General features: G+C 35.2%; 1 protein-coding gene across 2 annotated transcripts in view; it reads left to right on the top strand.

The window, feature by feature from the left end:
* Window positions 1-26,120, top strand: part of LOC118278288 (dopamine receptor 2) — a 152,064-nt gene that overhangs the window by 106,703 nt on the left and 19,241 nt on the right. For both annotated transcript variants that reach the window (XR_004783845.2, XM_035597516.2), the window contains exon 3: window positions 3,653-5,084. Coding sequence is in view for 1 of the 2 variants with exons in the window: in XM_035597516.2 (XP_035453409.2) it covers window positions 3,829-5,084 (1,256 nt within the window). In the remaining variant the exon portion in view is untranslated. The remainder of the gene's footprint in view (window positions 1-3,652; window positions 5,085-26,120) is intronic.

The following is a 26,120-nucleotide window of genomic DNA, read 5'->3' as shown; positions in this document are numbered from 1 at the left end:
GTTCAAACTGACAATGCGTTTAGGAGATTACCATCAATTTAACAAACAAATTGGTCAAGCAATCGAGCTGTTGTCTGAGCCGATACAACGATAATGCGGACTCAATGATCATTATTTGCTTTGACAATCGAAGCTAACTGGATTGTTACGTGTTTGATATCTGTGCGGCTGGTAATGGTTGGAACAGCTGTTAGGTATTATGGAGTCGACTGGGAATATTTGTTTTAGGATCTTTGTAATAATATTAGTATTTTATGTTTACTAGCTGGCCCAGCAAACTTCGGACCGACTTAAACATTTTTTTCTTAACTTTTAATCCTTTCATGGACTTCTACAAACAATTTAAGGCCAACATTTGGCAAATCGGTCCAACCTTTCTCGAGTTTTAGCGAGATTAACGAACAGCAACTGATTTTTATATATAGAGATGAAGATGTCACTTTTTCTGTTATTGAGTTAATTTGCTTGAGTTAGTTTCCTTCCATGGAAATTGTAAGACTCCCCTAAGGGAATATATGCACACAAATAATGATAAACCTGCTTTCATAGAAGAGGCTCATAGTCTAGTATTAGTTTAGTAATATTTTGTAACCTATTTACAGAAATAATTTTAATTTTAAGAATATTTTAACCTCTGGTGAGCCCTGTTTTGGGGCAAATGTGCCGGCTGGACCGGAGTAATACCACGGCCTCACAGACAACTGACTTGAAAAAACGCTTGCGTTATGTTTCGTTGTGTGAGTGAGATTACTGGTATTCCAATCCCCGATTCCCCAACAACCTTAAAATGTCTAACCCCCAAAAGGCCGGCAACGCACTTATAATACGTCTGATGTTTAAGAATTGATTTTTAGCTAATTTTCTTGAAAAGCTTTCCTAGAAAACATCAATCATACTACGAATTTTAACACTTAATAGCCATCGGTACTTAAACCACTCACAACGACGTCCGTTCCAATAAAGGTTGGACCACACCTTCAACTTTGGAACTACAAAGCTATTGCTTGTATAGTTAACCATACTTGCGTCCTCGCAAGTTGAAACTAATCTAAGGGGAACGAGCGGCCATTTAACAGCAGCCAGTAGTTAGCTCGAGGCACCTAAACAGGATTTCCGTACACAGGGACACTAGCACTACATCTACCTATGTTAGGTCTACGGTCTACGTCTACTATGTTTATTGGATCGATGGTAATTCAGGTTTAATTGCTTATCCCGGAATCTCTTTAAATGTCATGAAGATACATAGAATACATAAATAGTTATGTAGGCAAGATACGTAGCACTGTGATCAGTCGGCGTAGCACATTCGTAGTAACAGCGTAGCGCTACATTCCTTCGTAGCATTTTAGTGTTAGAAACAAAATTTATCAACATTCTGTGATGAATATGGGCTACTGAAAAATTATCTTGTTTTAAAAGTGTGACCGTCGTCAAGATATAGAGATAGATTATTTTGACATATAGTTTAAGTATTCTTAAGTAACGATTTTGTTCTGAAACAATTCCTAAATTCCGATTTAAGTAACCATCAAATGGCTCTAAGTATGGCAGTAAATCAACTATTAAATCTGTTTGGTTTACTGAGTTCAATATATCTCCCATTGTGTTTGTTAATACAAACAAATCTTAGCAAGAAATTCAATCTTAGACAAAGGTTTACTTCTAAACTAAAGCATTAAATTAACATAAACTATTATAGTTCATATCATACAATAAAGAGCTGTATAAACGAAAACTATTTAATTGTATACTAACTTGATAACTTAGTACATATTAATACTACTTAGAATGTATTATTATTCTAATATTTTTGGATTTATTTCATCAACTTTATTCCAAAGTTAGTAAATTCGTTTTACTTTAGCTAGATAAGTTTATACTAATTCTTAGTTTAAGTGAAATATAATTAAAAAGTCAATTAGTTTTATAGTAGCTTAATTGAATTTGTCTCATATCTCCCATCTAGGATCAAGAATAGCTAACTTAATAAAAAAAAATATATAACTAACTTAAAACCAAATCTTAGTAGATTTTGTAGCTGCAAATATATAATACTAGTGGTCGCCTAGTGGCTGAAATTCGAAATTTACAATACCACTTAACGTACGTTGAAGGATAATTTTTATTTAACTCAAACTCTTTTATAAAACTCTTTTCATATGAGACGTAAGAATATCAATGCAATGTCTATCGATTTTGACGTTTTGTCAAAAAAGATCAGATACTATGCATGTGTGTGTAATGTTTTATTTATTGATTTAATGTACTTTATAAGCATTATTTTTGAAAAATATTAGCGTTCTGCACTTCTCCTACACATAAACTATAAGTAGAAATTTTATGCTCCTACGTCTGCAAATTAAATAATATTGTATTTATTCAGGCAGTATCCACTCTAATCAGCTTAGAAGTTAGGCATATCTTATCGGTGTATACAAAACAAATATTAAAATAAGCATGTTTAACCATCAATTATAAATGTTCTAAAAATAACATCGTAACATTAAATTGACATTTATTTTGAAAATGTGTCCTCGTAAAACCCAGTTATAACAACAGCAAACGAGGCCCATCAGAAAAATCTTGCATCTAATAAAAGTGCCTCTAACTCACAAATTGTCAATTAAAACTTTATGATGTTTTTGTTATTGTTTGACAACATTTTTATAATCAGTTCATTTTCCATCAAAATTTTGCTAATTATTAAATACCCTGAAGAGCTGCAAAATACTACATAGTATATTGCTAACAAAAATGGTTAAACGTGGGTGTACATTGCCATTACGTGTCGTAATGTGCATCTCTGCTTACCTCTTCGAGGATAAAACGCGTGATTTATTTATATTGCTAACAAGAAAGTGTTAAATCAGTAAGTAATAAAAGCAAATACGTAGCAAAATAGTCTGCTCTACTATTTCTGAAAATATTTGAATTACAGCTGTATATTAGTTAGGTATTCCAATATTAAAACAAGACTGATTCAACAAGTAAGCGGCTATCAAAAGTATTAAATATACGATTTATTAATTTCACAAGGCCTGCTCGACTCGCTAACGTTTTCAATAATCATATAATCAAAATATGAATTCTAAATGCTCATGAATATTAAAAGGCCCAATCGTGTTACACTCGTTGGCGTAAAAGAGCCGGTCAGGCTGTAATCGAGCCTCTTTCAGCTTCGACAAGTGTTTCTTTCCCTTAATTGCGTAACTGAAACCCACCTGTTTATTTACATTTCACGTGGGATGACTCAAGCTATGAGTTAACGTAAAGTTTGGGAGGGGTGAGGAGGAGGGAAGGTCGGGGGACCGAGCGGTTCGGGCGCCCTCATGTGGACGGACCTCTCACGGCCCACGGCACACAATTCGTTTGATGTCGCCAGTTGCTCTGAGCGCTATTTATGTCCCGCAAGGCCACCTGTCGATGATGACGCTATACAAGTGACGACCACCCCGTGCCAATGACACAGCCCATAGACACATCCAACCTTCAACTTTTGATATCACAAAAGTTTAAATGCAATAAAATAAAAATTAACTTCCCCCAATTTCATTTTCTCTTTTAATATTCGACTCGGCATACAATCTCATTTTCATAATGTAATTCTTGATAGATAGAACCAGTACTCATTTAGATGTTTTTGTTTCAGAACGTGGCTAAACATATCTGCGGGCTACAAAAATATGCCAACAAAACATGTGCCAGAAATTGGAATACTGGAATACAATGCCTGCCAAGAACGTAATCTCGAAATGGCTGCGGGCGAAACAAGGCAAACATAAACACTCACCATGGCGCTAGTGAGCAAGTAACTATCGGAAAAATATGAACGCGACCGACCCGGATGTACTAGTGGCAAGAGGCCAACTGGACGTCCTGTACCGGGGGGCCGAGTACGCGCTGGATAGCGGTCGAGTAGTCGACGGCACCCTCGACTTCAACCTCACCTTCGACAACACCACCGTGTACAACGTGTCCACCGACCCGGAGGAACCTTGGAACGAATACATTAAACTACTCTATGACAGAGCTTTGCTCGTCTCCTTTCTTCTCCTGTTCTCACTCACTACTGTCTTCGGCAACATGCTCGTGATCCTGGCTGTAGTGCGCGAGCGCTACCTTCATACTTCCACCAACTACTTCGTGACGTCACTAGCGGTGGCGGACTGCCTCGTGGGGCTGGTAGTGATGCCATTCTCTGCGCTGTATGAAGTATTAGAACACACGTGGTTCTTCGGTGTGGACTGGTGTGACGTGTGGCGGTCCTTAGATGTGTTGTTTAGTACGGCCTCCATTTTAAATCTTTGCGTGATCTCATTAGACCGGTACTGGGCCATTACGGACCCTATTACATATCCTATGCGTATGAGTGGACGGAAGGCCGCATTCCTTATCGCGGCCGTGTGGGTGTGTTCTGGTGCGATATCGTTTCCTGCCATCGCGTGGTGGCGCGCCGTGCGTGTGGAGGAAGTGCCAGACTATAAGTGTCCGTTCACGGAAAACTTGGAGTATATAATATTTTCATCGACAATATCATTTTATTTACCTCTGTTTGTGATGGTGTTCACTTATTATCGTATATATCGTGCAGCGACTATTCAGACGCGGTCCCTTAAAATTGGCACTAAACAAGTGATGAGACCTAGTGGTGAATTAGAGTTGACGTTACGTATACATAGAGGAGGGACTGTGCGGCAGCGGAGTGACGCGTGTCACGGAGTGTGTACGCCGGAGGAGGCTGACCAGGAGCCTCTGACGGCGTTACAGAACAATGGTTTGTCGCGTTCCTCGACGCGACTCACCAATGTGACGCATGGGAAACATTTGCCAAAAAACTTTTCGCTGTCTCGTAAGTTAGCGAAGTTCGCCAAAGAGAAAAAGGCGGCTAAGACGTTAGGTATAGTGATGGGTGTGTTCATAGTGTGTTGGTTGCCATTCTTCGTGGTGAACCTGCTGTCGGGGATCTGCTCCGCGTGCATAGCGCACGAGGAGATCGTGAACGTGGTGGTCACGTGGCTCGGCTGGGTCAACTCTTCCATGAACCCCGTCATCTACGCGTGCTGGAGCAGAGACTTTAGAAGGTATGGGTAAATGTATAACATATTGATTCTATTTTCAACGTTAATAATATTGTGCGAAGTGTCAGTTTACATGGATTATAATGACGGAGCTCTGATCGTTTGTTAGTGGTTCATAATCCGGTTAGGCCAGCAATAATGCCATTCAACTGTCGCGTGTAAATCGCGGCCCATGATAATTTGGAACAATAAATTCGTATTGTGTAGGACAAATGAATGTAGAACAAATTCTTAGTGAGCCACTTTGTTTGTTATTAAAGTTATGGTAAATTAAAACATTTTGTTAAGTTTCCTGGTTCCTTGTACCAAGGTTCGTGTCTCAAGTTCTTTATTGACCACTTAGTTTTATGGCCACTTCCAACTGACGGATTATGCTACAAACAATTTTGTGGGAATTTTTGCGGTGTTGATACTTTCATTTTGACTTTTAAGAAGCTCTGAAAAAGGCGTAAAATCTTCGAAGAACTTTGTAATATTCTATTTTACTACAAGATGAAAAATAAGTATTCCAAGAATTTAATCCGACATTATATGTATATTATACCCATAGGGGACGAAGAGGGAGGGATAAAATACATCAGTACGAAAACCTGTGCACTATACGTACATAATACGTACATACACTATATGTATATATATGCATGTATGTATGTATATATAAGAAACAAGTACCTACATTATCCAAAAGGCTAAAAAACCATACATCTAACAACTAATCCGATAAGACAGAGACATATCACGAACATAAAACTCATAGACAAAAATTCAATTAATATGACTTAAACATAATACTCCGAGTCCGACCAATTAATGACCTGTAGTTTGTCCAGCTAGAAAAATATAAAGCTATTGTGTCTTTGTGAACACCCTTTTATACATTTGTAGACTGGTTTATATTTGAATTGGTAAAAAACCAATGGCCAACAAACTATAAATATTAACTCCTAGACATTTATACATTAAAAAAAGCATTTCTATTGCGTTTTTGCCCGCCATAATGCTACAATAAGACAGATTTAGTATTTAATGCAAATACAACCTAACCTATTCAACATTTAGGGTACTTTTCCACCAGAGATTTGCTATATAACTATGCTACGTATATGTTATAGCTAAGCTGTGAAACTAAGTGGCCGTTTTCACTGAAGGGTTTTGTAGCTGTGCGGGGAAGATTCGCAGCTTGAGTATGTGATTTATCGATAATAGGGAAGCCATCTATAGTACACATCTATAGCACGCATCCATAGCACACATCTATCCATATAAAAAACATAGCTTAGCTGAGTACGTCTCCACCAGTTTTAGGCTATGTGTAGCACAAAATATAATTGGTGGGAGCCACACGCATCCACACCAAGGTAACATAGCACATCTCTGGTGGAAAAGCACCATTAGCATACGTTCTACGTCTTTCTGTTATTTCTGTTGACAATATACTTTTGAAAAACCAACTCGCTAATTTTCTCCATTCTGCCTTTGGCTAACTAGATAACTGCTAAGTACTTAACAAATTTAAATTACAAAGAAAAACATTAGAGAAAGAACGGAAAATATTTATTACCGTAAGTTTTAAAGTTAAACTCGCAGTGGTCCATTTAAATTAAGCTGTGGCAACATTTGTAGCACCACAAAGGTTGTTACAGTACACAGGAGCCCAGCGGTGTAGTTACACAGCTTCATGTGGTTCATTAAGTCTTTTCTCCAAATGCAGACCTGACAGCGAACAGCTAACATTTCTTGTTCGAAGTCTGTGTGAATGGGTTCCTTTAAAATGTACATGTTGTACTCTAAAATGTACCTTATTACAAGTAAATTAAAGTAAAAATTATGTACAACAGACGATTTTTAGCATTTTTTTTCCAAAATGTTCTCTATTGGTGTCAATAAAGATCAGTTTGAATTATTTTATCAGGGTTTTTACTTTGTTTGTAATTAATAATTCAAATATGTACTTAATAATGAAGACAATTAAGGTCAGCCCTACAATAAAATTGTAGTCTCAAATTATATATCACTAAAATGATTCATTTGATAAAAATTGTACAACTAGAACACAGTATTAATATTCCACAAATCCATTATCTTCAACATCCATCAATAGTGGCAGACTTATACCAATTTCAGGGGTGAAGTTAAATAATTCATGTGATATCGAAATGACAGGTCATACCGCGGTGTCAATTACAGTAAATTCCAGGGGATCAAGAGACGTGTGCGCGAATAACCGTGTCTGGAATAATAAAGTGGTGATAAATCATGACCATGGTTACAACATGGATGAACCCCCATTAAATCATTTACACTGACGACTTTTTGTCACAAACGAATTAGAGACATAAGCAGAATAAATTGCTTTTATCTTGAAACGTTTGGACGAGGATGTTATTCGGACTCGCGTTATATTAGATGTGTTTTTATTTTGGAGCGTGGGATTTTTTTTTCAGTTATATCATTAAGCATGTGCAATATGGGCTTCATTCGTTTTGTGATACTCCGGGCATAAGAGTTATCTTTGTGGTATAATATAAAAAAAAAACAACCAATTTCCAGAATTTAAACTTACAGATATATAATCGCCATTGTACACTTAACAATGATTTCACAACCCAGACCCAGGTTCTACAGTCGAGTAAAGGAAAATAGTGTTTTCAAAGCCTTCTTTAAATATCATGCACATGTATGACCGTATATCAAACTTAATTTCAAATACCATACTACAAAAAGTGCTAAAACAATGTAGCAGTAGTTGATAACTCCACATATAATAAACCCCACGTATAAAATAATAAAGCAATAAAAGAAACAAAACACCTTTTCAACGACCAATAAATAAACAGAAACAAACAAGAGCCCACTCTATTATAATGTAGGCCCATAATCAAATACGCACAAATCATTTTAAAAGGAAAACATAATAAGAAATAAGGCATAACCGATTACTCGAGAAATGAGCCCATTAGCATGTTGACAGTGTACCAGTGACCTAGTTAATGGCTCTAGTCACTTGCTACCAGTAATAGGGAGAACGCACTCAATACCATAACATGCCACAAGTACCAAAACGTCATAAATAACCCTTTACCTTCGAACAAAAGACGACTTAATGTTTAAGGGGTTGAGGTGCAATTTTGTTTTTTTACCGTGTGGAGCTTATGGTGTGATTTTTTTGTGTGATATGTTATATGTTAGTATTTCTGTTGAGTTGGAAATTCGTTACCTAGATTAGGTGTGTAATGATAGCTACGGGTGGAAGGAAGTTTGAAGGGCTACATGGTGCCCATGCATAGATAGTATTGATATGCAATTTTGAGACCGTTACAAAACTCCTTCTGTGTTCTACTGCACAGTAATGACAATACGATTTTCTACATCATGATTGTCCGTTCGGAACTCGACTTTAATTAATATCTAAACTTCTTATAAGCGTTCTCTACGATTATAGTATTATTATATACATGTTTAAGAGAGCCATGCGTTGGCGTAAATGGCCCTGGTCGATCGGAGTGTCCATCTGTAGTCTCACAGAAAACCGACGTGAAACAACGCTTGCATTGTGTCTCGTCGTGTGTGGGAAACCTCTCACGGAAACCTCCCACGGGGGTAATTGGGCCTCCGATGGTTATCGTTCCAATCTCCCTAATCCCCAAAAATCCTCAAATACTTAACCCCCAGCAAGGCACTGGAAACGTTTATATAACGGTGATACAAATCATTTACCGGCTTATCTCATAAAAAAATAAACCTAATCTGTAAAATACTGTTAATGCCTCGGGTATTGGAGATATTGTATTGTTGGTTATAGCGACAGGATCCCAGAATAAAGTGGTCCCTGAGTTTTATAAAACTGATAAGTAGCATGAAAGAAGCAAAGTGAACAGATGATAAATTACAATACGATAAAATGAAGAAAAAATAAAATTTCTCTCTCTTTACCCGCACGAATGAGACGGCTCGACCGCAGTGATATCACGGCCTCACAGAAAACCGACGTGAAACAACGCTTGCGTTGTGTTTCGTTGTGTGAGTGAGGTTACCGGAGGCCCAATTCCCCCCTTCCCAATGGGGAACATCATCCCCATTCCCGAACAACAACCCTTAAATTCCTAACTCCCAAAAAGCCGGTAACGCACTTGTAAAGACTGTGGTGTTTCAAGTGTCCATGGGCGGCGGCGATTGCTTACCATCAGGTAATACGTCTGCTCGATAAAAAAAAATTATAGTATTATAATGCTTCTCAACATTATAAAACGTTGTTTATTACTGCATTCCTCTCCCTTCGTTCCTCTCGACTTAAATTCACAAAGTTTACTTTGACCCTCTATAGAGTTCGCTTTAACAACACCCTGTTTATGTACGATGGAATTTAAAAAGTTTTCTGTTATGTTGAAAATTTTATGGGGACCAAGAGTTTGTTGATGTACGATATTATATTATGTTAATTTTCGTACGGTCTTGTCTGTTTATCCTCGTTAACTTAAATAGGGACTGATTTTAAAGGAACTGAATTAATAAGTTCCTAAAAAAATACTGGTTAGAAAATATAGCATCATATGCATTGAGTACCTAGTTATAATTAGATACCTTTATGTTTTGTACGGAGTATTTTCATTTGTCTAGTAACTAGCGACTTCCGCGTGGTTTCGCCTGCTCTCTTACTTCTTCTTACTCTTTTCTACTACTCTTCTTCTGCTCTCTTTCTCTACTCGGCTCCTTATAACATTCCTCGATAAATGGACTATCCAACACAAAATATTTTTTTGAATAGGACAAGTGATCGCAAAGTCTAACGCGTTCAAACAAACAAACAAACTCTTCAGCTTTTATATTACATACTTAACTTTGCTAGATAAAATCTTCACCTGAACACATACTTCTTTCACGTGTATCATAATAATTTTACTTAAAGTACCCCACACACTACGCAACAATGTTTTTATCACTTTCCGGGTCAGTCATAGCGACGCCATAAAAATCTAAGCAAACCATTTCATTGAAGCTTTTGCCCACCTGTCTTTGTCCCTTACAAGAGCAAGGTTTACACTCCTAAGTCAATACCTCATAGTATATTTGGTAGTAACACTGCTCCTGAACTACAACCTAAAAAATATAAAAGAACTCTTTTTCTATTGGGAACAGAATAATCACTTTCATCATCTATCAACAAACCCTGCTTCATGATACTTCTAAGAATTTCTCCAAATCGGATAAGGTCAACATTAAGTTATTTACAAACTTTTTACTCCAATTTGCTGATTGAAGTAGGTAAGCAAACTTTTGTATACAGCGCTGAGCACGAAATATACAAAGGTTGATAAAGATAGAATTAAATTAAATATAAGTTGGTACTTCTTTAAGTTAATGCAATAAGAGTTTTATAGACACATAGCAACATAGCATATAATAAGTGCTACACACATAGCAACGCCTGATTTCTATGTAAATCGTTTTATAATCATTAAATTAATAAAATATGTAGAAACAAAAGCTTATAACATTAATCATCACTGTTTGCTTTCTCATATTTTTACTACAAAACCTCTAATTAGTTTAGACAAATAAAATTAAATACGCAATCAGTTTCCATAGCAACATGATTAACGTAGTAAAAAACCAAGCGTTTAATTTTTCACGCCTAAAATCTACAACGTACACGAAAAATGACGCAATGAAGTATAGTAATTGAAGCCGAGCAACCAACTGTTTCAAGTTCAAAAACAATTCAAGGGCTCGTCTAAAGCAGACTGACATCATAATGCGACGACTTAAGCCATTTCAAAGTGAAAAGACAAGTAGATAGTGTTGGACCAATTGGATGAAACCAGGCTTAGAAGCCGAAACCGATACTTTCGATAAAGTATCTATGCATCTAAGAAGTTATATTATTTTCTTAGCATTAAACTTATTATTTTTGCCATTTTATAAGGAAACCGTTCATTTAGTTTCTTTTAGTCTCCGCCGCCAAGCGTATCGTCATAACTTACAAACGTGGTTTCGGTTTTGACAGTTGGAGCCGAAACTTTATTTTTATAAGCCGAGCCTTATAATGAAGCCATTACCGTTTAATTTTGAATTATGACTTTAAATCTATTGTCACGTTTTGTATTCATGCGTATTAGGTACTTAAGCTTCAAAGCAGCATTTGGCAGGTTTCTCGTCTAATCCTTGGGCGAAGTTAGTCAAAGTCACGTTGTTTTACGAGATTATGAAGTTCTGTGGTGTGTGCCAGTCTTCAGCTTAGATTTAAGTACAGATTCAGGTCAGACAACAAACTGTTAGATAAACCTTAAAACTAAAACACAACAAGAATTACTTAAACTACTACCACATAACACACAACACAAAACGTCTAAGTTAAAGCCTAATTCTAGATTGCGTAGGTTGCAAAAATTCGTAAATGAAAAACGAATACTCTTGAATATTTTTTCTAAATTCGTTTTTTTTTTGGAGATTTAAATGAATAGTCTGTTCCACTATTGTTAGTTTACATTATTAAAGTTTTTATGCGTACAAAGACTAGATATGATCTTAATCTGTATTTTTAAGTTAAAGATACTAATTAATTAATTAAACTAAACCTTAATACTATTATAGTAGCCTACTACAGAAGTTGTTAATATTATTATATTTCCTTTGACGTTCAAAAGTAAATAATTTTGATCTTGACATTGACGTTGACTACTACTACCTACTTACTTACTACTTACTACAACTACTCATTACAAGAAAACTGTAACCAACACAAAATAGCTTTTTGATATTTGACCAATACGATCACGTTTATTCACAACATGAGCGTGAAAACAAATCGAATAAAAACTGCTATGCATACCATGCCGAGTATCGAGCGCTGCCCTAACCACCAGTTTGTTTTTAGTTTAGAATTAAACCTCTAAACACTGGTTTTGTGGAACACAAAGTTAAACATAGATTTATAGAGTATTACTAACTATTGTCACTTTAACTGAACAAGGTTGAGGCTTTTGTTTATTCGGGTTTTTTTTTTCAAAAATATTCGATTTCCTGCTCAGGCCATATATATGGGGCTTTTAACCTCAGTGTACGGTTTTCATTACTGCTGTGTGAGAAGAGGCCTTTGGTTAACAGTCACCACTTATGTGATGTGATATGTATGTTGATAAGCTATAATACATGAGACTCAGTTAAAACGTCGACATATTTTTGGTCACCATTTAAATTGCTAAGCTTTTTTGTTTTTTAAAAGCTTCACAATGAACTAAATTTAATAGCATTAAAATAAAACACACAGTATCTATATCAAGAGAAAAAAGTTCCACAAGTATATTGTTCTCTAATTATCAAAATTCCCAGCGATATTCAAACTGGCGTAGGTATTCAATTCCCCGTTCAGCCCAAACACAGAGCCCAAATGTTATTGGGGCTTCTTAGAGACTTTGTCAGTACCGGACAGAAAAGAGTCTGGGATTTTGCCCAGAGTATGGTGATTACGTGTGTCGTTGTGGCTCGGAGGTTTAAGACGCCCGCGGATTTTCTGAGTTATATGTACTTTCTAAGATAATTTAGACAAACTGACAAACTGTGAAAATATGTTTGTCTACAGTCTGGCACCAAACCCAGCTACCGAGCTGGGCAACTGACTGCCACGCAAGGTGTCGCGGGTTCGATTCCCGCACGGAGCAATTATTTGCGTGATCTACAAATTTATGTTTCAGATCTAGGTGTGAAATGTATGTGAATTTGTACAGTATGTTTGTAAACGTATCCACGACACAGGAGGAAAAATTTTTAGTTACATAGTTTTTAGAAGCTTCATAATCATCAATAAATTAAAAATAGCAATAAAATACATAATACTCGAACATATCAAGAGAAAAAAGTTCCACAAGTATATTGTTCTCTAATTATCAAAATTCCCAGCGATATTCAAACTGGGTAGGTACTGTCAGAATTTAGTACAGCGAGGTGTGAGATTGTTGACACGCTCGTTACCACCCCGGGGCGTCGCGTGCGCCACTCACGGCCCACGGCTTAATTCGGATTAGAGCACCGTATATAATTAACTTAAATTATTTAATAGATTTCTCATAATAAGGAAGGGAGGAATTTAGGAAAAAGATTTTTTTTGAGATATTTTACCACCAATTTTTAAGTATTTAATTTTAGTAAAAGATTTGAATCAAAAATGTTGTTTAGTCTAGTAGTCTTAAGATCGAGATTTAAGATGTAAGTTTTTGGTTAGACGTCTAGTTTATGTAAAATTTTGGTCGATTACTGTTTTCAAATATGTTTTAATTCGCCTATCTCCCATTACCACTGTCTTTTTTAGTTTAAAATGTAATAAAAAGTATTCGAAACGTTAGAATAATAATGCTTCTACTCTGTAATAAAGAGAAACTATAAACATCACATCACAACTAAGTTTACAGGGTCACAACAAAAAAGAAATGACTAAAGTTTTTTATCTGAATATCTGTGTTATTTGGTAGTAAAACATAAAACAAGAATAATACTTTAACCTTGAGAAGATAGACTTGAAGTTTTGGCCTAAACTAAAGCTATTAAAAGATAACATTAGCCTTTGCGTATAGCCTACAATAAATCTTAGATGTTTGTTGTGTAATCGGCTCATTGAGTTACATGTTCATTCAAGATATAATGACAAACTATTTATTTTTCTTTGTTTTAGGTTTAAATTATAGTACGTATTATATTTATTTCTTAGTTATATAAGTTTTCATTTTATGTAAATATATTAGTTTTATTTTGTACTACATTAATGTTCTCAAAGCTGTAAACACATGTTTTTATATTTGTTTAATCCTGTAATTAGTTTTAATACCGTCACTTATCGTTACGTCTTTTATCCGAATGTGGTAGGCAGAGGTACATACTGCCAAATGAAACTAAACTATAAATGTGTGTAGCTTACGAGGCTTTATATACTAGCAAGCTGCGATATTATAGCAGGCTTCACACGTGACGATGGGTGTCAATCACTAGTCTGCCAGTGGATAAGATTTTACTCTTCTAAAATGCTCATTCTAAATTCTGGAGCTACGGACTACCTAGCGGGTTTACTGCTTCTCGAAAAGCAGGAGTTTGGACGGGGTCGTTTTTAGTCAGTAAGAGTTTGACACTCCATCTCGCCTCGCCCAAGGCGGGAGAAGCCATTGTATAATAACCACCCAAAAAAAAGTGTTAATTAATATAATGCATGAATTCTGCCAAAACCATCGACTAACTAACTTAATACGTAAACGCGTCCCAATAAAGCCAACGTATTAAAAACCCCGGTTTTATCAGATCACAAGGACAGTGCCATTTACATTTGTATCACTGTTTTATAGAAGACACTGTGTGCCTCCAGAATTTTTATTGGTCGCAGAGTGACCGCTCTTTCTTTTATGCTGCCCACCAATATCAGGCAGCCAGCCAGCATTTATTAAATATACAAATAACACTGCTTTCTGTTGACCGTTTATAGAGCTGTTTATATAAAAACGTCCATAGGCGGAAATCTATGAAACTGGCGATAATATATTGGGCGGAATATGTTGCTACAAAAATAGGGTAGTGCGAACAAATATAAATGTAAGCGGTTTTTTAATAACATAGTAGTTAACGTAGTTTTATTTATTTATTTAGTACAATTTGGGTAATTAACAGCTATATGAATAATGAGTAACGGATATATGCTATATAAAACCAGGCTAAGGGAATCTATTTAACAAAATAAGGTTTAGTCGTCTATGCACCATGAAGCTGCTTGTGGTAAATGGATTCACGATTCGACATCTTTGTATAAATAAAGTAACTGAATCTAACGTTTTAAGACTTAGACCTCTAAACGTTTTTCGATAAATTTCAGTTTAAAAAGATGAAACCACTAAACCTTAGGAGTATTGTATTTCAATTAGGTTTTGAATGAATCAATCATCCATTCTCCGTCGTCACTACGAAGCATTACCTATATCCAAATTAATTTAAACTAAATTCTCTAACAGAGTTTATGGGAGCTCGTAAAACCGAGATTTATTAGAGGCCACGTTACATTTGAGAAAGCTTATTAATTTGCCAGATTTCACGTCAACCACCAGACGTTTTAGATAAATTACGTAATGATAGAGGTAACACTAATCATGATTACAATTTGTATTATGTATTTACTAGCTGATGCCTGCGCCTTCGCTCGTGTGGATTACGGTATTTTTTTGCGCAATTTTATCTGCGTAGAATATGACATAACTTGGTTTTTGTTCCAATTTTCTGAATTAAAAGTAGCCTAAATTACTCCTTAGTACATGAGCTATCTGCAAATAAAATTCCCGCAAAAATCGGTCCAGCCATTTTAGACATTAACCAGAACAAACAGACAGACAAAAGTTGTAAAAAAATGTTGGTGTACGTGTCGTATGAACATACTAAAAAGTGGATATTTCAATATTACAGACAGACGCTCCAATTGTATTACGTACAACCCATACAACTATAACAAAATAATTAGTCATATTAAAAATCCTACTCAATACCCGTACAACGTTTATGAAACAAGTAATAACGCAAAGCGATGATAGCGACATTGTTTCCTTGATTAATTTAACAGCGGAATTATATCCAAAATTCATAATACCTACAAAAGTGGGCGAGCCTCCAGCGATTCTCAACGCCTCCCATAATCCACTTAAAGTTCCAGCCGCGGGTCGATCGAGACCGAACGGAGCCAGTTCACTTCTTAAAGAACTATTTAAGTAAAATAAGTAATCGCTCAGAACTTAGTGTACTTAACGACTTGAGAATTAAGTAGTGGAGGTTAAGTTTAAGTTTGTCGTGAATAAGTTATAATTACGCGAACTCTTTAATGGATGAGGTGAAGTTAATGTTTTTTGAATGTGAACTGATTTTCTCATCGTTAAAGGTAATTAAATGTAGGAATCGAAGTAGCTATTGTTAAAGAATCTCCTTGACATATTAAAACCCAATAAAATAAATATTACATGGTTGGCATACGTCCTGGCTCGACTACTTTGCTGGTTCAATTCTTGTATGGAATAATAATCTATGTAATCCTAACATTAATGTATGTTTAAAAAAAGATATGTACCTAACAAAAATACATTCTTAAACATTATATAAAAACAATACATAAAATATGCATTAAAATACAATACAATAAAATATAAAATACAATACATACAATAAAATACAATACAATAAAATATAAAATACAATACATACAATAAAATACAAAACAATAAAATATAAAATACAATACAATTCATAAAAATACAAACCTATCATACAGTCTATCTGTCTGTTCATAAAGATGGCATGGGATCTGTTTCAGAGCTCTTTGTACTCATTCTGTACATTAACCCTTTTGTTCTCCCATAGACAAGCAAGGGGTTGTGATTTATAAATATTATGTTCCCTTATTTTTTGTTTCATTCTGCCTGTGAGAGTAACTACCTATATGAAAGAGGTCACTGGCATGAGGTAATTGATTTGTGATTAGAATTTTGCTCGTTTATTGGGAAGTAGATCCTTATTAGTTAACAAATATACTAATGATAATACGAGTACTTATTAAAATGAATTAAGTATGTGAACGAAAGAAATATTGTGTTATGTTATTTAATCATAATTTAAATGAAAGTCAATACCCAAAGAATCACTTCAATTGTGCAAGGCACAAGCAAGATACAACTTACTTAATAAACCTTCATGAAAAGAGCGTACTCCTTTTTAAAAGACCGGCAACGCACCTGTGACTCCTCTGGCGTTGCGGGTGTCCATGGGCGGCGCTGATCGCTTACCACCAGTTGACCCGTCTGCTTGTTTGCCCCTTTTCCATAAAAAAAAACTAATATAAATTACCAAATACGCACAACATTGAATTAGGTAACATCATTTACAAAGATAACTAACAATGCTATTAACATACCTCTTTATCAAAACAACAAACAGCTTAAAACGCAGCTACTAATCTCCAGTTATGCATGAATAAGGATTGCCCGAAAATCTCGGCAACATGAACGCTTCTATCATCATATAAGCAAACACGAGTGTCTACCAAACAGAAGCCTGCAGCACTCTGTGCTCATACAGACACAACATTTTGTGATGCAAATTAGTATTACGGCACTAAAACGTCGAAATTTCCCTAATCTGTGTATCGATCTTCTTATTTGATTAAGGCGAAATTATGTGGTCATACATAGAGGGTAATGGTAGAGAAAAATTCATTGGACTCCTTTCTCGCTATTATACCATTCTCCCTATTTTCCCCTACTCTTACTATTAATTTGGGTGTCTTAAGAACGAACTAAAAGACTATACATTTGGCACAAACTGGATAGTAGCGCTCACTGATAAACGAACTGGAGAGGAGACCTATAGCCAACCAGTACCAAAACCGTTGCAACTTCTGTAAGTCAGGGTCTCGGTAGATAAAAAAACAACCAATGAAAAAATGTCTCAACCATGAAAACATAGAACAGGTGCGTCCCAGTCTTCGATTCCGCAGCAAAATCCATCAGAATATAGAAACCAGCGCTGGACTGTCTACGGGTTGTTGATAATGATATTAAAGATATGAAACAAATTCAAAACGAAAATGTAATTGATGATGTACCAACTGACATTAAACCATCATCCTAATCCCCATCAAATTACTCCACAATCCAACATTATACGAATAAAACTACAAACAATAAATTAATTTCAGCATAATCCAATATTGGAACAAAATACATTAATTTAATCATCAGCCAACTGACTATATGAAATGATAAACGATGGACCCAATTATCGGAGAGTCCGTCGACAATACAGTTATAATATGATCACAATACGTTCACAGTCCGTTGATCGCTTTTCGCGTACAAATTGCATCAGTTCGCATATTATCTCAAGTGAATGCGATACGGAAATCATATCACGTACGAGTCGGGTGTCCGCATACGATCGCTGGCGAGCTCTTGGACTATTGGAGTACGTGTTGAGTGCTTATAAGTAAGGATGTGGACTCACTTGTTAAAGTTAATGTTAGTTAGAAATGACGGTAATTGAATTGATTAATAATAGTTAAGCTCAAATTACGAATGATAATCCACTCCTAGACCGGGGCTCCGGCTCGACAAACAGGAGTAGGAACGGGGTGGTTTTTTGGAAGTAAGAGTCTGACACTCCCTCTTGCCTCGCCCTGGCAAGAGAAGCCATTGGATGATTTTCCTCCTTAAAAAAAAGTCTATGGGCCTCCTCTACATAAAAAGAGTTTTGGATCCACGCTTAGCAAATGGGTTGATGATCGCAGCTTAAAGTTCAAGTTTATCAGAGACTGTTAGTTACCTAGTCTCTGTCAAATGTGTACTCCCATACAGCACCCGCGAGACTAGTAAAGATTGTGACAAATGTATAATGTATTCAACTCTTCTCGCACAACGTGATAACCCGTTTCCTCAAACCTAATTACAGCGTGTACAAGACACTGTAACTCAACCACGTTCGTAGCTAAAGGAACTAAAACAATCTCCATAATGTTGTACAAAAGTTGCACAATAAACAGTGATAGTAAACGTCACACGAAACTAGAATGTTGCGCTGTACATTATGTTCATATAAAGTTTTGTCTTGCTACACTGCGGCGTTGTGTACACACCCTAACATATTAATTTCGTAACATATAATAAAATAAAGCTGCATATGTGACTCACAATGATGATGTTTTGGGTTTTAATACCACAAAAGTCAACATGTAGGTACTATAGTATTAATCTTTTTTCGAAATCGATACTTATTGATGTATCTACCTACTAATTTCCACCCGTGCCCAATTCATTATATATTTGGACTGACTATACCTCAAACGGCAATTTAACCTTTATGTCTAACAGAGGTTCCATATTATACTCACCTGCTTTATAGCTATAACTGACAAATTGTAGTTGACACTAAAGCCTACCCCTTCGGGAAATTATGAATGAAATGTATCTGAACTTTTTTTGTGTTTCGTCGAGAAGATTTCATTTTTGGTTGGTTTTTTAAACTTTTCAATTAACTACCTAATTATAAATTATACGATTACATGAGCAGCTTCGTATAATTTATGGCACCACTGTACCAGATGGTAACATAAAATATTATAGAAACAATTTAAATTAAGCTAAAACTACTCTACTGCTAAGCTCTATTATAAACAGACACAGAAACATCGTCAAAGATAGTCATAATTTGATGAATAGTATATCAAAATTATAGTCAAGACGTCTTCATTTCCAAAATGAGCTGGATCCCAGAAGACTGCGTCTGTCACATTAGTTAAATGTACCGTTTAGAAAAACGTCGGCTCGTAATAATTACTCAGTTAAGTCGCACGGAAAATTATCCTTATCCACAAAATGGCGACCGGGAAATTAAGAACAACCACTAACTTATTAATGAATGTTTTAATCCCTTTACTTCTTTAAAATTGTATTTGTTTAATAAACTTTGTTAAGAACACGAGCTCTCGATTCGGCTTTAAGGAAACGGCCTTGTCTGTATAATCTGTTGTCAAGAGATCAAAGAACTTTTTTATCTTTTTGTCTATGATAATATTATTTAATTATTATAAGAAATAAAAATGATATTTTAATTTAGCTAATGGAAATGTAGGCAGTAACATTTTACAAGATGTATTGAACAGTTATATTATGCCTAATTTTATCGTTTTAATCACATTATTGGAGGGATGAATGGAAAGCGATTAACAAAAGGGATTTATCGCACAGATGTAAGTATAGAGGGCGCTTTGCAAGGACAGGCTGACCTTATCGAGTTGTCCTTCAAAAAGGACAGCGGTGTTATGTTCGACACTGACGCGCACTTGTGTGAAAGGATTCTTCAGATGGAAAATATAAAAATTATGTGAAGATGTGAAGATTCGTTACATGTGGAGCTCTGATTTTATTACTGCTTTTTGTTATACGCCAACGAGGTTTACTTAGGTATACTTCTCGCCTAAGATTTTTGCTGTATCATGAGTGCGTCGTATGTTTGCACAATTCATGTTAGTAACAGAATTTTCGCAAACACATCCATCACACTCGGACTCAGAATAACTTATCATGAATCACCCAAAACTGAACCTGCAACACGCTGAGCAGTGGCCGGTCGCTATGCCCTGATTATTTCATTGGCTTATTTATATATTTCTCGGAGTCGTATATTACATACATATTATGTAGACGTAATTCTTATCAGATTTGCTTGCGTGTTCAGACATCACACACCATAAATTACTTTGAATCTAGGGTGTGTATGCCAAGTTCCCACATTTATACATTACTAATGTATGACAACGTTAGTATAGTAGTTTCAAGCGTAACTAAACAGCAAATGGCCCTATGTTTGGTTGTCAGATTAATTAGTACGACCATTACTGGGATTTTCGTATTTCAAACCAATTACAATTATAATTAAATATTTGTCGAATTAAAATTAACAATGACAATGTAACTTAATTATTTCATCAAGTCATCGCGCCGCGGAATGCTGCTCATATACCTCTAGCATGGCTTGAAACTAGTCGAGTTCCTCGTCAAATAATTACATGAGTAAGCCAAAAAACATAAAAAATATTTACTATGTCTCACAAAAGTTATAAACAATGATAATGTAACTGGTTTATGTCCTAAACGTTCCATAACTGGTGGCTTATGTATTTATTATTTCATCCATCATAGATCTAAGAAATAAATAGCGTGATATAATAAAAGATACATCCAATAATGAAAGATTGCCTTCCCTTATATAGTAATAGCTACGCAGAAAATAGAGCACCTATCTACTTAGACGTAATTATAATTTCAACAAGTTACAAACTCATCTCGCGCACACGAGATTTATTAACAAGCACTTAATAGGGATCCATTTGTAGGTTAACTTGCGTATATCTTGTGAGCATAACTTATTTAGGTATTAATGAAAATTGTGTTAAGGCATTGTAGAAAATGCTTTAGATTAGTGTTCTGTGTTCTGGATACGTTTACATACACAGTGACATGATATACCTATGTGCCTGAGATCTACAAAACCAACAAAATTTAGATCTCAAGAAGAATTGTTCCGTGTGGGAATAGAAGTCGTAACAATACCCGAAACCAATAACCCACCCTGTGGATTTTTTTTTCAGGGGGGAAAGTCATCCAATGACTTCTCCCGCCGCGGGTGAGGCGGGTGTCAGACTCTTACTGTCTAAAAACCACCCCGTTCCTTCTCCTGCTTTGAGCCGGAGCCCCGGTAACCTTTTACGTTGTCCGCAGCTCCGGAAATAAATGCCAAACATCAAAAGCTTTTACAAATATTTGCACAATACCTACATGAAAGATCTCATTTCATCACAAACCAGGAGGAGGCCAGCTTTCAGGCTGAAGAAAAAATAAGATTCAATCCAATTATTGGTTTTCAGGATCCGCCGCGTTTTAATTTAATAAAAACTCGCTTCGACCGACAAACTGAGACTGTTTTATTTGTAAAAGGAAATACCTGGTTTTGCTGTGATGTAGTTTCGATAATTGTGTAGATAAAAAGTTAGGAAACATATTATATCTGTTTATCTCCTTATTAGATAGTTTACTCAATCCACGCGTAAATAAAGACGAAAAAATTAAGAAAAACAAATTCAGTTAAAGCAATATCTCGCCCTTTATTATAGCCAAACTTATTTAAACTTCCAAAAAAGTGTAACATTAAACAACATTGTCTATTATTTCTAGCACAATTTTTATATTATGATGTTTAACAAACCAGAATACATCCTGAAACATTATTCCTAAAAAATCTCAGTAAAATATAAAAGCCGTGTTCCACAAAGAGAATGAAATTAGTTTAGTTGAAGCACTAGCAGTTTTTAGTCTGTTGTGTTGGTGAATGGAACCGCTAAGTTGTCTATTGTATATCAAGTGTGGGCCACGAGGCACGAGCACACTAGCGCCCCCATTGTCAGAGACGGCGGCACTCTCGCTTTGACGCTTCAAATCTATGGTAGATATGAGTTGCTGTATAGGACGTAATTGATATCTTTGCTTTGTTTATTATGATTTTCTATTCTACTTCTTATCTATGACCTCATAACGTTAGAAGAATCAAATCATCATATTTATTATTTATCTAACCAAAATAATACCGTCTGCTCATTTGCTTCCTATCCCATAAAAAATACCTTTGTTATTTCCTACTTATGACATAAAACTTTATATTATGTCAGTCAATTAAACCAAATATTCGGAAATACAAGTACATATGCCAATCGTATCTCGTCAATTAAATTAAATATTCAGTGATACAAGGATTTTTAGCTACCAACTTACACAATTTGAAGAAACTCAAAGCATTTATGAATACTTTTCCTAAATAAGCCATCTGTAATCTGACTGCACGACATTTGTAATAGTTAATGCGTTTCATAACAATGTTCCAAGACTGATATCGTGTAAAGAAAAACGGAATCACTTTACATTTTACTACAGTCGTAATCTTACGTATAAAAAAGTGTTACGACCTCAAAGAGGTTTGTTCCCTACAAATGGAGGACTTGGAGGCCAAACGACGGCTTTTTGTCATCTGACAATAGCACAAATTGCACAGTTTTATACGCACACCGCCAATATGTTAGTTTTTTGCGTGGAACATTTACATAGTGTTAATAAATCAAATTTTGTTTTATTGGAGATTGTTACGTTATTTATTGGTGGGGGTAGTGATATTTCAACTGGCGTGTTTTACTACATTTAGGCTTGATAGAGAATAGGTTCCTAGTTTTTTAGAACAAAATAATGTTCTATTTCGTTTGTGGATGATTTATTTGGATATGATAAAGTTATACACAACAATATCCGTGGTCTTATACATAATACAATAACTTTTGCTTGCGAGGTGAATCATAGCCATCAATTCACATACTGTGCCGTGATAGTACAGAATGAATAGATAATTATTACGTTTGTATACAATTAATTGTAACCAAGATTTCCCACTGTAATTTATCATGCAGAACTACACGTGGTTGTGATATTCGCTTCATTTTGTCGGCCATTTATGTAACAACAATCTAAACACCAAAACAAAATTAATTTCACCACGAAAAGAAAACATTAAGAATTTCATTAGCATGAATACACCTCCGTGCATGCATACATAGTTAATTCAGCTCCTTATTAAATAATTACAATGCCGGTAATAACGAAATTGTTCTCTGCTGAAAATGTTACTATTTATAGCCTTTGTTGGAGCTGAAAATATGTGCTACATTATTCATCCCCTACCTGAAAGTAAAGCATGATCTAATTTGAGAACACTCGTAGATTATCTAATGTTAATTTTGGAACACGCTGTAGTATCATAAAATGTTGGGATTAGTAGCCAGTGATTGTGAGATATGAGGCTCAAAATGTTTAAGAAATTTTAAACCTGCCAACTATTATACATTACAGCTACTTTATTCTACCTTTATTACTAAACCTAAATAAACACACCGGTATATACAAAGTGTATATACTGCCTATAACCTCATTTCAAAATCAAACAAAATTTTTGTTACACACCAATCGTACTTCAGATAACCCAACTAACAAGGAAGAAATCTTTTCTCTTCTTGAGTAGAACAGACCGAAAACCAAGCCTCATAAAACTAGTTGTCAGTCACAAGTGTAGCTCATTGTAGCAGCTGTTACTCGCCAACGTTACAGGCACTGAGGCTCGACGCCATTGTTTCCAACTAGTTAATAATGAATGCTCGCAATTATTATCTACTTCTGCTGCAACCTATTGTTGCAACCATTGTGTACTGAAAGCCGGTAACGGTAGGCTTCGCGACAAAACTAGGGAATACTCGCTTTGGTAAGTATGGGACGAAGTTTTGTCTATGAAATCTTCTTGTATTTAGTAGCTTCTACCAGCGGTTTCGCCCTCATTCCCGTGGTATAAAAAGCCTTCCTATCCTATCACCTAGCTCATACTGTCTGTATACCAAAATCAAACAAACTTTAACATTTATAATATTTGTTTTACATTTAGAATATACTATTTATTTCAACAATTTAGTTAATTTGCCTATTGTAAGATGGTTGCATAACAGATAGTCATAGGTTACAAAATTTCAGTTCAAGTTAACTGCATCGCGTCTACCACAGAAATCAACGAATCAGTTGGCATGATATATACAGCTACTTTCAAGATTATCACTAAAATCTACAATTCAAATCATATGAATTATGTGATATAAACCAGAGTTAACATTAATAATCTCAACACTGAATCTCATTGAAATAATTACATACAAACATAGTTTCAGCTAGAACTGTAAACGTTTACTTAGCTTCCGGCACAATATAAGTACACGCGCACATTCGTGTAGCGACAAGCTTCCGGTTCCGGTTGGTCTCCGAGTGTTGGCGGAACTTGACAAGTTTGCTCAGTGTTGCCAACATTAACCCATTGTCATTAAAGTTGCGAAGTTAAACATTTCCCTATATGGAAGATAATGCACATTAAGCCACGTGTAGATGCAATGATACAAGTTTGTTTAGAGTTTGTTGGGAACTTCGGTGCATACAAGTTGATATTGTGGTTTATTTTCTGCTTTAAGCAATGTTATTAAAAGTGATAATGTAGCAAATAAGTGTATGAGGGAGAGATTTATAGTTGTAATGTTAACTGTATACATAAAATTCTTCCGTTATTGAGAGTTTAATTCATAGAATCACTAAATTACGATTTCTTTTCTCTGAAATAAGACTAACATTACAAAAAAATGGACACTTAAAAAACTTAATTTTGTCCAATAGATCAAATCGAAATTTATACGAATCATTACTGTGGTTCTTGTGACCTTGAAATAACCAAGATAGGCAATTAAAACGAGTATTACAACTACTCTGAAACACTAATCCATGAAATCATAAAACTTCCCGACGCCCATTTGGTTAAGCTATGAGATTCCGCGCGAAATTCTAGGCAACGTATTAAATTACGCGTTTCATAACCTCGTACATTAAATTAAATAAAACCTTTAATGAAATGTGCGCTCAGAGATTCAAAGGCTTCTAGTAAGTAATTGTCTGTTATCCTCTTTTGTTTATTTTTCCTTTATTAATTAATTGAAAAAAAGTATACTATAGCGAGCATCGACTTTCGTTCACGAGTCCTATTTGGAAATTCTTTAGTAAAATCTGCATATTCATAAAGAAAAACTTCAGTCTTACCAATGCATATTATATTTTACAAGCAAGACTATTAAATAACGTATGCTAGAATGAATTACAGTACAGACAAATCGTCATTAAGTCTTTCAAACACAAAGCATTTAGTAACGCAGATGTCTGTAAATTCATTCATTTCATTTTAAAATAAAATGTCTCTTTCATTTTGTAATGAAAGCACAAAATGCAGGTGAAAATGCAGTTACGAGTTGTTAGAATAGAATCTTATAATGAGATAAAGGAATGTACTGCTACGCGGCTACGTTGCTACGGCGTAGCTACCGGCTACGAAATCTTGGTTACAAGAACTGTCAGGCTTCTGTGGTATTACCGTATTTTTATACTATCTTGGTTTCATTTTATACTTGACTTGGTAACAGCTAAATACTTTTGTAAATCCGTCGTCTCCTGGAATAGTTTAGATCAAAATATTTTCAAGAATCTCCAACAACTTACCGTTGAACACAAAGGGATTATGCTTAAGAAAAATCTTAAATGTATCCTTTGATAGCTTACAGAATTCTAGAAATCATCGCTGGGGATAAAAATCTAAGAATTAAGAACACATTTTTAGTTTATAAAGTTCTTTGTAAATATTTTGTTACTGTCTACCGGGTTTTGTCCGTGGTTTAGTCACTCTCAGAATTGGGACATTACGTGGATTTTCAATACAAAAAATAATAGTAATCATGCTGACTTCAAAAAACCTAATAAATAAAAATAATCTCACCGATCTCACCTCTCACTCTTCTTAGACGAAAAAGGGGAGCATTTATTATCACGTTTGCTAAACATTTTTTACTTAATGTATATTTTTTCATAT

The sequence above is a fragment of the Spodoptera frugiperda genome, chromosome 18 (genome assembly GCF_023101765.2).
Source record: "Spodoptera frugiperda isolate SF20-4 chromosome 18, AGI-APGP_CSIRO_Sfru_2.0, whole genome shotgun sequence".
Classification (NCBI taxonomy): Eukaryota; Metazoa; Arthropoda; class Insecta; order Lepidoptera; family Noctuidae; genus Spodoptera; species Spodoptera frugiperda.
This window is presented reverse-complemented; position numbering and strand designations above follow the sequence as displayed.